Genomic DNA, 15,374 nt, shown 5'->3' with positions numbered 1-15,374 from the left:
TTAGAGATACAGTGTGGAAACAGGCCCTTTGACACACCGAGTCTGCGCTGACCAGTAATCCCTGCACACATTATTACTATCCTACACACACGAGGGACAATTTTACAAGTTCACCAAGCCAATTTACCTACATACCTGTACATCTTTGGAGTGTGGAAGGAAACCGAAGATCTCGGAGAAAACCCATGCAGTCACGGGGAGAACGTACAAACTCCGTAAAGTTAGCACCAGTAGTCAGAATCGAACCTGAGTCTCCGGCGCTGAAAGGCAGCAACTCTACCGTTGTGGCACCATATGAGAATGATCCCAGGGATTATTAGGTTAACATATGATGAGCGTTTGATGGCAATAGGCCTGCACTCGCTGCAGTTTAGAAGGATGAGAGAGGGCCTCGTTGAAAGTTACCGCAAAGTGAAAGGCCTGGATAGAATGGAAGTGGAGAAGATGTTTCCACCAGTGGAAGAGTCTAGGACTAGAGGCCATAGCCTCAGAATAAAAGGAAGGAGAAGAGACGGAATTTCTTAAGTCAGATGGTGGTGAATCTATGAAATTCATTGCTACAGATAGTTGTGGAGGCCAAGTCAATTCATGTTTTTAAGGCAGAGATTGACAGATTCTTGATTACTACGGGTGTCAGGGGTTATACGGACATGGCAGGAGGATAGGTTTGAGGGGGAAAAATAGATCAGCCATGATTGAATGGCGGAGGAGACTTGATGGGCCAGAGGCCTAATTCTGCTCCTAGAACTTGTGAACTTATGAACAAAAAGCTAGACTCCCCAAGTCTTTGGGATATCCTGGGCTCCACCAATAATGCATGCCAGTTTCTTTCAGCACCATTAGTCTGATGTTTTAGCAAGAGACATGTCCCTTTCACTCAGTTGAGACTCTCTTTTGCCATTCCTCTCTCTTGCCAATCGTCACTGGCTATGGAACCTGGGCAGATTAAAGGTGGCTGAAATCTTGCTCCCGGCACTTAGAAACATAGAAACATCGATGCAGGAATAGGCCATTCGGCTCTTCGAGCCAGAACCACCATTCAATCTGATCATGGCTTGGTTTGGGATTACTCAGTTGTCAAGCAGGTGAACTCATTTAGAGTCACATACTCATGCAGCATGGAGTCAGGCCATTCGGCCCACCATGTCTATGCCGATCAATGGGTACTCTCCCACATTAATTGATCCCATCTTCCAGCATAAAAAATTTAAAGGAGCATTGGTTCAGATAATAGACACAAAATGCTGGGTGAAAACTCAGAGAGACAGGTAGCATCTATAACGAGAAAGAATGGGTGACATTCGGGTCGAGACCCTTCTTCTGTGTAGGCAGGTTATGAGAATAAAACCTGGATGTCCCATCAACATCACCCTTTCCTTCTCTCCAGGGATGCTGCCTGTCCCGCAGAGCTACTCCATCATTTTGTACATTTTTTTGGTGTAAAGCAGCATCTGCAGTTCCTTCCTGCACATTGGCACAGATAACATCTGCAAGCAGTATTTGTACACCTCTAATCTTGTGCATATGATAACAAAGTCGACTTGCCTTGACTTGACCATTTACAGAGGAAAGATCTGCACTGGCCCATGAGCTGTTATGGTAGTGTCAATGTTGCAATAAGTACATGGGTGCAAAAGGTTTAGAGGAATGTGGGCTAGACACGGGCTAGTGGGACTAGTGTAGATGGGGCATCTTGGTTGGCATGGGCAAATTGGTCTCAGGCCAACAACCTCTCTCTCAACGTCAACAAGACCAAGGAGGTGATCGTCGACTACAGGAGGGGGTGGAGGGGTGCACACCCCCATCAACATCAATGGTGTAGTGGTGGACAGGGTGGAGAGTTTCAAGTTCCTTGGTGTCCACATCACAGAGGACCTGACCTGGACCACCCACATCTCCACCATTACAAAAAAGGCACGACAGCTCCTCTACAACCTCAGGCGACTGAAGAAATTTGGCCTGAAGCCCCGGGTCATCAGAGATTTCTACAGAGGCACCGTGGAGAGCATCCTGACAGGCTGTATCTCCACCTGGCATTCCAGCTGCACCAGCCACGCCCAAAGGGCCCTGCAGAAAGTGGTGTGGACGGCCCCGCACGTCACCAGGTGCGAGCTGCCCTCCCTCCAGAGCGTCTACCCCAGGCGATGTGTTGGAAAAGCCCTGAGGATCAGCAAAGACCCCAGCCTCCCGGACCACCGTCCATTATGCCTGCTGCACTCAGGCAGAAGGTACCGGAGCATCAGCTCCCGTACCACCAGACACTCGAACAGCTTCGAACCACCAGACATTCGAACCCAGGCAATCAGGCTGCTGAACCAGCCCTGAAACTCACCCAAACTGGACTCTCTCCATAATTTAATCTTCACTTTATAATTTAATGTTAAATTTACTGTATGGAATCCTCCAGCACAAGATTTTCACACAGGATTGTATCGTGTATGGAACTGGCGTGACAATAAACCCCTTGAATCTTGAAATGCCTGTTCCGCGCTGTATGTCTCTGTAAGTGTGTGTCCCTGTGGCTCAATTGTTGCGTGTGTTCGAGCCACGAATAAATAGATGTTTCAGTGTTAAGAGAATCAAGGGAAATGGGGCTCATGCAGTAGATTAAGGCTGAAATAAAAAACTTGCCTCTGTTGTATATTTATATTAGCTTACTATTGGATTACTATTGGCATAAAATGATTCAGCCCATCAAGTGTGCCTGTTCCATCCTCTATGACTCTGTGACTAACTGTGACTCTAAGCACATTGAAGTTTCATTTTCATAACGCGCCACCATGTGTGTTAAACCAGGTCAGGTCAGCAGTAATTCCTTATTAAAGGGAAGCAAAAGACTGTTTATCACACATACCCTTCACAACATGAATCCATCCCAATATACTTTATGCCCAACAAAATAGTTTTATTCTTGAAGGGTGGTTACCATTGTTCATAAGTTCAAATGTGATATGAGCAGAATAGGCCATTTGGTCCATCAAGTCTACTCCACCATTCAATCATGGCTGATCTTTCTGTCCCTCTCAACCCCATTCTCCTGCCTTCTCCCCGTAACCCCTGAAACCCGTACTAATCAAGATTCTATACATCTCTGCCTTAAAATTATCCATTGACGGTCTCCACAGCCTTCTGTGGCAAAGAATTCCAAGGTTTAACCACCCTCTGACTAAAGAAATTTGCCTCATCTCCTTCCTAAAGGAACATTATTTAATTCTGAGGTTATGGCCTCTGGTCCGAGACTCTCCCACTAGTGGAAACATGCTCTCCACATCCAATCTGTCCAAGCTTGTGATGTAATCAATGTAAATACATCAGGATCTCTTGAGATGATAACCATTCAGCACAGACTGTGGAAGAAAAACAGAGGACGCAGTAGAATGAACAACACTATATAATATAGTCTATATCGATTTACCACATATTGAATACTATTAAAACGAATGAAGGACAAAAATGTTTCCGTCTCCTTGATGGTCTGGTGTTATTGATTCTAAGACCATCAGCAGAAGGGTGCAAGATTGCATTAGGATATAGGACTGCAATGTTGCAAACACAGCAAGAACTAAGTAATGGGCCTGTCCCACTTAGGCGACTTTTTTTGGCAAAAGCAGGAGACTACACTCGCCTCATGGTCGCCACATGGTCGCCACATGTTCGCTGGTGGCCTCTGGTGAGTCTCCTTCATGGTTGTGAGGAGTTCCCGCATTCTGGGAACTAGTCACGGCCTCAGTCTGGTCACTGCAAATTTTTCAACTGGTCGCCATCCTGTAGTTGTTGGTGCAGTTATAGTCGGGTCGCCATGTAGTTATGGGTAGTCGAGGTAGTCGTAGGTAGTTTTAGTTAATCGCCTTTGCTAACCGGTCATTTTCATTGGCTCATTGGGGGAAAAAAATGTACGCAGGAGTTTTCAGAACCAAGGATAGCCGACCGGCAATGCTAAATGTCCTCCGAACTTCACAGCTGTGTATCTCTGGCTTATTAAAAACTGTCTGGCTTCTTAAAAGTTGTCTCCACTCCTTCTCCCCCCATCTCCCCCCTCTGCCCCTTCTCCCCTCTTTTAAAGGACTTCCCATACACTGTGCTAGCCATCTTAATAACAGCGACAAGCTCCCTGTTCATCGTGGTGTGTGTCTGTATCACCTTGGCTTTGAACCTTGTGCAACCTTGTTCCCCTGCTTGTCCATGCCCCCGCCTTTGCAATGTCTGTCTGTCTGTCTGTCTGTCTGTCTGTCTGTATGTCTGTCTGTCTGTCTGTCTGTCTGTCTGTCTGTCTGTCTGTCTGTCTGTCTGTCTGTCTGTCTGTCTGTCTGTCTGTGTGTTCGTGTGTGCGTGCGTGTGTGTCCCACTCTGACAGTCGTCGTTCCAGTTCCCGGTTTTTCAGGCGACTGCCGGCAACTTGACACTCACCAGCAGTCCACTGAAAAATCGCCTAAGTGGAACAGGCCAATTAAAGGAACAACTTTCCCGGAGATGAGTGTAGCCAATGCATAAAATGAAATGCAAACTCGATATGCCGTTTGCAAACTCAGCTCATATTTTCTTGTTCCTCCTCATCAATAAACTGAATCTGATTCAATTTGCTCCTCTGCTAATCCTAATAGAAACATTTGAGATGCAATGTATTTTTGTGTGTCACTGCAGGCTGTTAGTTACTTGCAAATTTCAGAGGCATGACCACAGGAACAGGCTGCCAAATTTCGTGAGTTGGCTTTTTCTCGCTAACCCCCATCCACACGTTTGTACATACCCAGTCATCGTTTCAAATTAATAGCAGCATCCTATATTTAGGGGCTTCTACAACACACAACACTGCAGGGTGACACAAGGATGCTCTTCCGTCACATATTCCGACAGCTGTAACAATAGGATTGTTTATTTAAGTACTGTTGTATGGGGGACTGTTTTAGAGGTGACACCGGGCTCGTGACACAGTTTGGATGATGACTGCACAAAGACAATAAAGATCTAGTAAGCAAGACTGCTTTAATCGTCCATTATGTATAGTCCAGAAAGAGCCAGAACATAATGAAACATGGTGGCAGCGGTGGGATGGACGTCGAAAATTGTCAGAATTAACTAGAAAAGTGAAAGTTTAGCTAGCTAGCAGCAGGTTAACGTTAGCCTTACAGAAGCCGGCAAAGAAAGAAAAAAAAACAACAGCTAGCTGACAGCGATGGAAGGGCTAAAACCCCCTGGAACTTTGGTTTTGGACTCAAACAACTTGGCGAAGTCATGGGAAAGTTGGAAGGAGGAGTTCACACTGTACATAGACCTTACCATGCCAGACGCCGAAGAGACCACAAAAGTCAAGCTATTCAACTATCTCATCGGAGAAAAAGGCAGAGAACTTTGGGCAACTTTGTCGAGTGCTAGCCCTTCAGCGAGGACCACAGTGAGTTCAATGATCATACAGTTTGACGATTACTGCAACCCAAAGGTAAACGAGACTGTGGAAAGGTACCGATTCTTCATGAGGAACCAAGGATTGGATGAAAACGTGGACAGCTATGTAACAGACTTGAAGACACTTGCTAGTAGTTGCAATTTTGGGGACATTAGAGATTCATTGATTAGAGATCGACTTGTGTGTGGTACAAATAGCTCAGCACTGAGGGAGAGATTACTCAGGGAAGAGAAGCTGACTCTTGAGACATGCCTGCACATTTGTAGAGCTACAGAGCTGTCAAGGAAGAATAGCAGAACACTGCAAGGACAGACAGTGGAGGAGGTACATGCACTGAAACAGGCAGAAGAGAGACAAAAAGACAATGAGATACTGTGCAAGTTTTGTGGTAGAACACACGAGAGGAATAAGAAAAAATGCCCAGCTTTTGGAAAAAAAGTGTAAGAAGTGTGGAAAGGGAAATCATTTTGCAGCTCAGTGCAGATCGAGACAAGAGAGCAGTAGGAAAACTAAGAAAGTGCATGCAGTTACAGAGCAGACTAGTGACAGTGACTCTTATGAGGATGTCAACTGTATAACTGAAGCAAATAGAGAGGATGAAACTGTAAACCAGGTTAAAAACAGCCACAGTCAGGGCCAGCAGCTCTTTGCAGGAATGAAGATAGAAAAAAGTTAGTTGACTTCCAGATAGACTGTGGGGCCACCTGTAATATCATCCCCATCGATCTACTAAACCCAGACACACAGTTAGAGCACACTGAGAAGGTGCTAGTGATGTATAACAAGACCAAGTTGACTCCTCTGGGTACATGTAAGGTTAAGGTCAGAAACCCCAGAAACAACAAGCTGTACCGACTAGAGTTTCAAGTGGTTGACCAGAGTAGCAGAATCCCTTTACTGGGCAGAAAAGCCAGCGAGGCACTGAAGTTGATAAAAGTACAGTAGGAGAATATTCTGGCTATAGACAACATAGTACAATACAATACAATACAATACAATACAATACAATACAATTCAATTTATTGTCATTTGGACCCCTTGAGGTCCAAACGAAATGTCGTTTCTGCAGCCATACATTACAAAACAAAAAGACCCGAGACACAACACAGTTTACACAAACATCCATCACATCGCTGTGATGGAAGGCAAAAAAAACTTATCTCTTCACTGCACTCTCCCCCCCGATGTCAGAGTCAGAGTCAAAGTCAAAGCCCCCGGCTGGCGATGGCGATTGTCCTGCGGCCATTAAAGCCACGCCGGGTGATGCAAGGTCGCGCACCGGGTCTTGGTGTTAGAGCCCCCGGCGGGCGCTCCACGTTGCAGCCCCAACGACAACGGAGACCCGACAAATAAAAGGTCGGGTCTCCCGTGCAGGGGAAAGATTTTAAAGTTACCCCCTCCCCCCCACACCACCCCCACCCCCCCACACACATACCCCAACAACAAAAAATAACAAAAACTACATAAAAACGAGACAAAAAATAATAAAACACAGACGGACTGCAGAGGCCGCTGCTGACGAGAGTCGCGCCGCCCACCGCCCACTCCGCCCAAAGTGAAGAAAGAGCCGAGCCCAGTGACAAAGGGAGAAAGTGGCAAACACGTGACCATGGACAAAATAAATGAGGAGTTTGAGGATGTGTTCACCGGAGATGGCTGCATGGAGGGTGAATATAGAATAGAGATAGATGACAGAGTACCGCCAGTGAAACTGCCAAAGCGCAGAGTGCCTGTAGCTATGATGACACCTCTACAAGAGGAACTCAAAGATCTAGAGAGAAGAGGGATAATCACACCAGTGGAACGCAGCACTGACTGGATCAATAGCATGGTCGCAGTGAGAAAACCTAATGGGAAGCTGAGGATCTGTATAGACCCAAAACCTCTGAATCGGGCACTAAAAATAAGTCACTATCCACTCCCAACTATAGATGACATCCTGCCGGAGATGTCAAAGGCAAAAGTATTCACAGTCTGCAACGTGAAGCAAGGCTTCTGGCACGTCAAACTAGAGGAAGAGTCGAGCTTCCTTACCACATTCGCCACCCCATTTGGTCGCTTCCGTTGGCTAAGGATGCCGATGGGAATAAGCCCAGCACCTGAAGTGTTCCAAAGAAAGCTCATACAGGCCCTGGAGGGCCTCCCAGGAGTCTGCGTCATAGCAGATGATGTGTTAATCACGGGGGTAGGAGCAACACAAGAGGAGGCAGGAAAGGACCACGACGAGAAAGTCAGACGCTTTCTAACCAGGTGCAGAGAGCGCAACATCAAGCTGAACGCGGACAAATTCAAGCTCAGACAAAAGAGGTACCCAACATAGGTCATCTGCTCACGGCCGAGGGACTGAGGGTCGACCCGGAGAAAGTACGGGCAATCAGAGAAATGCCAAGGCCAACGGACGTGAAAGGGGTACAGAGATTAGTTGGGATGGTCAACTATCTTTCTAAGTTCTATGACCACCGTTCAGATGACTCTGAGATTCTGAGACAACTCACGTGCAAGGAGAACATGTGGGAATGGACGGACATCCAAGAAGGGGCGTTTCAAAGACTGAAAGACAAAATCGCTAAAGCACCAGTTCTACAGTACTACAACAAGGAAAAGGAGTTGACACTTCAGTGTGATGCATCTGACACGGGACTGGGGGCCGCCCTGACACAGAAAGGTAAACCGGTAGCATTTGGTAGTAGGGCACTCACACCAACTGAAAGGGGCTATGCCCAAATAGAGAAAGAATGCTTAGCCATAGTGTTTGGGATGGAAAAGTTCCATCAGTATACTTATGGTAGAGAGGTCACAGTACAAAGCGACCACAAGCCTCTAGAAAATATACACAGAAAGCCATTACTTAGTGCACCTAAGAGACTGCAGAGAATGCTACTCAGGCTGCAGCAGTATGATATCAGTGTGACCTATGTTCCAGGCAGGGACATGCTACTTGCAGACACGCTGAGTAGAGCATACTTACCAGAGAGCACTAAGGGAGAGAGTGAGACAGATATAGAGACTGTGAACATGGTCAGCTACCTACCCATTTCAGCAGAGAGGCTGAGTGCCATCAGGGCTGCAACACAAGATGACACAAAGTTACAGAGTGTGGCAAACAGAATACTGGCAGGGTGGCCCAAGAGAAAAAAGGACTTACCAAGTGACATCAGGCACTACCACACTTTTCAAGATGAACTGAGTTTCCAGGACGGCATAGTGTTCCGAGGAGACAGAGCCGTGATACCTGACGCACTCAGGGTGGACATCACTCACAGGATCCACTCCTCTCACCTGGGAGTAGAAGGATGTCTGAGGCGAGCGAGGGAGTGTGTATACTGGCTTGGAATGAACGAGGAGATCAAGACCTTCATCGCCAAATGTGACATATGTAGGTCAGTGGACCCAAAGCAACAAAGAGAGACACTACATCCACATGACATGGCCAGCAGACCCTGGGCCAAGGTAGGAACGGACCTTTTCTCCTTTCACAATAAAGACTATCTGATAACAGTAGATTATTATTCAAACTTTTGGGAGGTCGATTATCTACCTGACACTAAGAGCAACACAGTGATCAAAAAACTCAAGGCCCACTTTGCCCGACAGGGGATTCCTGACATTGTTATCTCGGATAACGGACCTCAGTATGCATCACAAGAGTTTCAGCACTTCAGCCAGAAGTGGGGCTTTGAACACAGGACATCGTCGCCGGGATACCCGCAGAGTAATGGGAATGCGGAGTCAGCGGTAAAGACAGCCAAGCGCCTGATGCTGAAGGCTGCAGCAGCAAGACAGGATCCGTACTTGGCAATGCTGGATCATCGCAACACACCGAGCCAGGGCCTCAACACAAGCCCGGCACAGAGACTCCTAAGCAGGAGGACCAGGACCCTGCTTCCCACAAAGGACACTCTGCTGAAGCCAGAGGTGACACACGATGAACAGGGACTGAAATACAACAGACAGAGACAGGAAAAGTACTACAACTGCACAGCAAAAGACATGGACACTCTGAAAAGAGAGGACAGTGTGAGAGTACAGCCCTGTGACACACACAAGGGCTGGAGACCAGCGAGAGTGGTCCAACAGGTGAGCCATAGATCGTATGAGGTGGAGTTAGAGTCAGGAGCCAGTCTGCCTTCTGCACTCTTGGCTCCAATTAACTCCTCTTCAGACACTGAGAGTAGCAACTTCTCACCACAATTTGTTAGCATTTCTGCTGATTACAAAAATAGCTTAAACGTAGCTTTGAAATCCTGAGGATATTTCACCGATTAGAGGATTTTAACACAGAGATAATTCATGATCAATGAAAATGTATTTCCTCTGAGTCATATGACATACTGGCATTTCTGTATATTTTTAGTTTAAAGATACACATGGAAATAGGCTCTCCAGTTCGCTGAGTCCACACTGACCATCAATCACACTAGTTCTATGTTATTCCACTTTCTCGACACACTGGCATTCCATGTTTAGTTTAGTTTAAATTAGAGATACAGTGGGGAAACAGGCCCTTCGGCCCACTGAGTCTGCACTGACCAGCGATCCCCACACATTAATACTATCCTACACACACTAGGGACAATTTACAATTATACCAAGCCAATTAACCCACAAACCTGTACATCTTTGGAGTGTGGGAGGAAACCGGAGATCCCAGAGAAAACCCACACAGGTTACGGGGAGAACGTACAAACTCCAAACAGACAGCACTGATTGAACCCAGATCTCTGGCGCTGTAAGGCAGCAACTCTATCGCTGCACCACCATGCCACCCATGTGTATTAGCTTGTTTTTAGTTTCGAGATACAGCATGGAAACAGTCCCTCCAGCCCACCTAGTCCACACCAACCTTCAATCACCTGTCCACACTAGATCTATGTTATCCCACTTTCTCATCCACTCCCTTCACATTAGGAACAATTTAAGGAGGTCATTTAACCCGCATGTCTTTGGGACGTGAGAGTAAACTGGAGCACCCTGTAGGCCAGCCATGCGGTCACAGAGTGCACGTGCAAACTCTACATAGACAGTACCTGGGGTTGGAATCGAACCCGGGTCTCTGGCACTTGTAAGGCATCAGCTCTTTCTCCCTGTACCATCCTGAAGGTATTCAAATCAAACATTAAACTGCTTTCCCAGGAGAAGTTCCATCGGGTGGAGCCACCGCAGTGGCTGCCTCGCCAGCAGCTGTCAGTCCTTTCACCCTTTTTGTTATTTTTAATGTGTTTAAATGTATGTTTAAATGTTTCTTAGTATGTCTTATGTGGGAGGTGATGGGGTGGGGGGGGGGGGGGGAAGGGTGTGGGGGGGGAAGGGGGAAATCATTTTTCAGTCACTTACCTGGACAGAGATGTGTCTCTTCTCTGTGTCGCATCATCGTCCCTCCCCTCGCGGCCTACCAACTGGATTTGCACGGCCTTTCCTACTGGACACCAGCCAGAGCTTCAGCAGCAGCGCAGCGCTGAATTAATATTGTGGAGCGGGTCGATGCTTTGCCCGGGATCGCCAGTGTTGGAGGTCTGTTCAGCGGGGCCTGCTGACTTTAACACCGAGGAGCTGTGGTCTGTGGAGCTTCTAGCCACGGTCGCGACGCTGACTTTAACATCGCGGAGGCCTGGGATCTTTTGCCAACGACAAGTGTTGGAGCTCCATCCAGCTCGACCTGTGGTCTCGAAAGCCGCGGTCTCTGGTAGGAAGCGGCTGATTTGGAAACTCCTAGCCGCTGAGCCGCTCCATTCAGACGCCGGAGTTTCGATCATTCCAGCGAAAGGGCCTGTACATCGGGCCGTCCGTAGCGGCGACTGCGGCCCCGACCACGGGTGAACAAAGAGGAAGAGTGACTGAAATTTATTGCCTTCCATCTCAGAGAGGAACGTTGATTCCAATGTGGGGGATGTTTATGTTAAATTCAATTGTGTATTGTGTTCTTTTTATTCGTCTGGCTATATGGTAACTTAAATTTCACTGCACCAAATGGTGCATGTGACAATAAATGTGAACTTGAACTTGAACTTGAACCGAGGAAAAGGAAAATACCATCAATACTGGAACAACATTTATTATTCAATTAATATTTCTAAAGCCAATTATCTGGTCAGCATTTATACACAGTATATACATCACAGCATATGAAATGCCCTAAATTGGCCGGTGTGGCAAGTTGGGCCGAAGAGCGTGTTTCCAAGATGTACGATTCTAGGAAAATGTTTCATCTCAACAATGATGACAGCTTCAAAGCACTTCAGTCATTTGCATCTCATCTTAGAGCTACTGGCTCAGTTGGGAAGGGTGAAATGCGGGTAGGGTGGGGGGTTTCCAGAGGCCTCATCATTGTTTTACTGCTTGGGCTGGTCACAACATCCTTTCCTATCTGAGGAATGTGCCATGGAAGGGTCCAACAAGACTACTAGCCCTTTGTGCCAGGCTACCAGCATGCCAGGGGTCTCTGGAGAAAGACCATACACATTCTCCAACCACTGGGCACTGTGGCGACTGGGCAACACCTACAAGCAAAGGACAAGAATATAAGTTTAGTTTAGTTTAGAGATACAGCACGGAAACAGGCCCTTCGGACCACCGAGTCCTCACCTACCAGCGATCCCCGCAGTCTATCCTACCCACACTAGGGACAATTTACATTTTATACCAAGCTAATTAACCTACATACCTGTACGTTTTTGGAGTGTGGGAGGAAACCGAAGATCTGAGAGAAAACACACACAGGTCACAGGGAAAACGTACAAACTCCGTACAGACAGCACCCGTAGTCAGGATTGAACCCCGGTCTCTGGTGCTGTAAGCATTGTAAGGCAGCAACTCTACCACTGTGCCAAGTGCTGCCTGTAATTTCATTTTCCTGTTGCATTTGAAACACAAAACACCTTGCATGAAGTGAAGACCTCTTGGTATAAAGACAAAACAGAAATGTAATCCATGATCTCATTCCTCTAGTCAAATGACACACTGGTATTCTTGGTGCATTCGTTTTCCTTTAGTTTAGAGATACAGCACGAAAGCAGTCCCACAGAGTCAACGCAGTCTGAAGAAAGGCCACGACCCAAAACTTTACCTATCCATTTTCTCCAGAGATGCTGCCTGATCCGCTGAGTTACCCCAGCATTTTGTGTCTATCTTCAGTGTAAGCCAGCATCTGCAGTTCCTTTCTACCCAGAAATGTAAAACGTAACAAGTTAGATAGAATAAAACAGAATGGCCTTGGGCAGGAACAACACAGGCTGGGATCATAGAGTTAGAGAGTCATCTATATTACTAAAAGTCTGATCTTGACCGCTTTTGGCCCACTGTGCTGCGATTTCCAAGAGAGCGCCGCCACCTACAGCCGTCATTTTTGGCCACCTCGCTCAGAGCCTCCCTCCGCCTTCCTGGACCAGAGGATTTTTCCCATCAATGAAAAATCAGAGAGATATTAATGTTTTTTTTTTTAATTGCCATCCTCTCTGCTGCCCCTGCTGGAGGGAGGGGGAGGGACTATAAAACCAGGAAGTGGTGTAGCTCACTCAGTCTCAGCAGGATGGAGGAAGCCATCTCTCTGAGTTCTGAATAACACTTAAAACATGTCTACTCAACTGTGAGTGCCCTTAATGTGGTTTGAAAATGAAAATATGGTTGGTTTGAAATAAAAGGGCACTGCCTGCAAATGGTTGTTTGGGGGGTTTGGGTTGAAGTGAAAAGGCACTGCCTGCAAATGGTTGTTTGGGGGATTTGGCTTTAAAAGAAAAGGAACTGCCTGCAAATGGTTGTTTGCCTAAACTTGACAACTTCCTGTTTGCACTATATTGATTTTAGATAAAACGCTACCACTTACGGCTGCGATTTTTGGCCATCTTACTCAGTTCCTACTCTCATCAGGTGCAGAGGATTCTTCCCATCAATGAAAAACAAAAGTGTTATTAGTTTTTTTTAAATGTTGAGAATCGCACTCTTGTCAATCACGCCATGAAGGCCACACCTTTTCCGGTGGGAGGGGGAGGGATTATAAAACCCGGAAGTGTGGATGTGGCTCAGTCTCTGCCTGATGGGGTAGGGAGAGGTCACGACTCTGTCTGAGCTGTGAATCAACTAAACACACTGAATGTCTACTGTGTGGTTTTATGGTGGTTTCACACTGCTTGAAATAGTATGAAACTGCATTTGAATGTGGTGGCCTTGCACAAAATGGTATGAAACTGCATTTGAATTGAATCGATTTTATTAGGGACAGTGCATATTAATAAACATTTGCATGTAATATGCAAGATTGTAGCCAGTAGCTAATTTCCATCTTTAGTCCCACACAAGATAAACACATCCCAAACAAGGTAAAAACAAAAGACAAAAACAAAAACAAAACAAACAATATGGTTTAGCCTGCAGTCATAACATAGAATAAATAACAAACACTCAACACAGTTTAAAGTCCCAAAGTCATTGTTTCTTCCCTCCTTGCTTTCCCTCTGCGCTGAGGCAATCCAAGCCTCCGATGTTATGACTCCGCCGGGTGATTGTAGGTAAGTCCCGCAGGCTGAATCCGAGCTCCGCAAACGGGCCGATTCAAACTCCGCGGCCCGGGGCGGTCGATGCTGCCGAAGCTGCCGTCCTCCAGTCCAGCGGACGCAGCTGTAGTTGCGGGAGCTCCGGAAAACAGAACTCGAGCTCCCGATGATGTCGTCCACTGGCCCACTGGCCCACTGGCCCACTGGCCCGCGGCCGAGCCTCCGAGGCTCCAAAGTCGGGTCGGAAGTTGTGCCGCGCCGCAACCACAGCCCCGAAGTCGGCCAGGCTCACGTTGGTAAGTCCTGGCTCTGCTCCACAGCCTCCACAGCCTCGAGGTCGGTAGCAGTTGGAGGCCGCCAGCTCTGCGATAGGCCTCAGCGCAAATGGACACGGAGACGGGGATACGGCAGGAAAAGTCGCATCCCCCCCGAAGGAAGAGCCAAAAAACACACCACACCCACCCCCCCACACGCACACAGCCAAACAAACCGCAAAAACAGGACAAAAGAAATGTGGTGTCATTTGAATGTGGTGTCGTTGCACCCTACATGAAATAGTATGAAACTGCATTTGAATTTGGTGGCCTTGCACCATCTTTGAAATGGTATGAAACTGCACTTGAATTTGGTGGCCTTGCACCGTGCTTGAAGTGGTATGAAACTGTACTTGAATTTGGTGGCCTTGCACCCTGCTCGAAGAGGTAAGAAACTGCACTTGAATTTGGTGGCCTTGCACCCTGCTTGAAATGGTAGGATAATGGAGTTGAATTTGGTGGTCTAGCACTCTGCTTGAAATGGAATTTCAAGGATAGCCGTGAGTCAACTGCCAGCCCATCAGCCGTGAGTGAGCTGCCAGCACATCAGGCTTGAGGGACTGAGCTGCCACCCCAAGAATCCATTTGGTCCACAATGTTCACACTAGCCCTCTGGAGACCAGTAGTCACTGCAGCCAACAACACCCATACCAGTGCTCCAGAAAGCCCCCCCCCCCCCCCACTGGCCACCAATATTGGAATTGGTGGAGAGGTGGAATATTGCGTCGGAGGACCAGCCCTCCTATGTGAACATGGGACCCAACGGGTCCCACTTAGTCTAGTCTATATTACTAAATCTCTGATCTTGACCGCTTTTGGCCCACTATGCTGCGATTTCCGACAGAATGCCTCCACCTATGGCCATCATTTTAGGCCACCTCGCTCAGAGCCCCCCTCCGCCTTACGTGTGCGGAGGATTTTTCCCATCGATGACAAATCAGAGAGATATTAATGTTTTTTAAATTCACCATTCTCTCTGCCGCCCCTGCTGGAGGGAGGGGGAGGGACTATAAAACCAGGAAGTGGTGGGCCTCATTCAGTCTCTGCAAGATGGATGAAGACAAGGGTCACGTCTTTCTGAGCTCTGAATAACACTGAACAAATGTCTACACAACTGTGAGTACCCTTAATGGGGTTTGAAAATGAAAATATGGTTTGTTTGAAGTAAAA

The 15,374-nt window shown here is 47.2% G+C and overlaps 1 protein-coding gene across 1 annotated transcript; it reads left to right on the top strand.

Moving 5' to 3' along the window:
- Positions 1-6,333: 6,333 nt before the first annotated feature.
- Positions 6,334-7,724, top strand: LOC116988394 (uncharacterized protein K02A2.6-like). The gene is made up of 2 exons (XM_033045055.1): positions 6,334-6,376; positions 6,960-7,724. Exon 2 carries the CDS (start codon positions 7,014-7,016, stop codon positions 7,722-7,724), a length of 711 nt encoding a protein of 236 aa, XP_032900946.1. The 5' UTR covers positions 6,334-6,376; positions 6,960-7,013.
- Positions 7,725-15,374: the final 7,650 nt, after the last annotated feature.

Source organism: Amblyraja radiata, chromosome 27, assembly GCF_010909765.2.
Source record: "Amblyraja radiata isolate CabotCenter1 chromosome 27, sAmbRad1.1.pri, whole genome shotgun sequence".
Taxonomy (NCBI): domain Eukaryota; kingdom Metazoa; phylum Chordata; class Chondrichthyes; order Rajiformes; family Rajidae; genus Amblyraja; species Amblyraja radiata.
The sequence above is the reverse complement of the archived record's forward strand: the minus strand, read 5'-3'. Positions and strand labels throughout refer to the sequence as shown.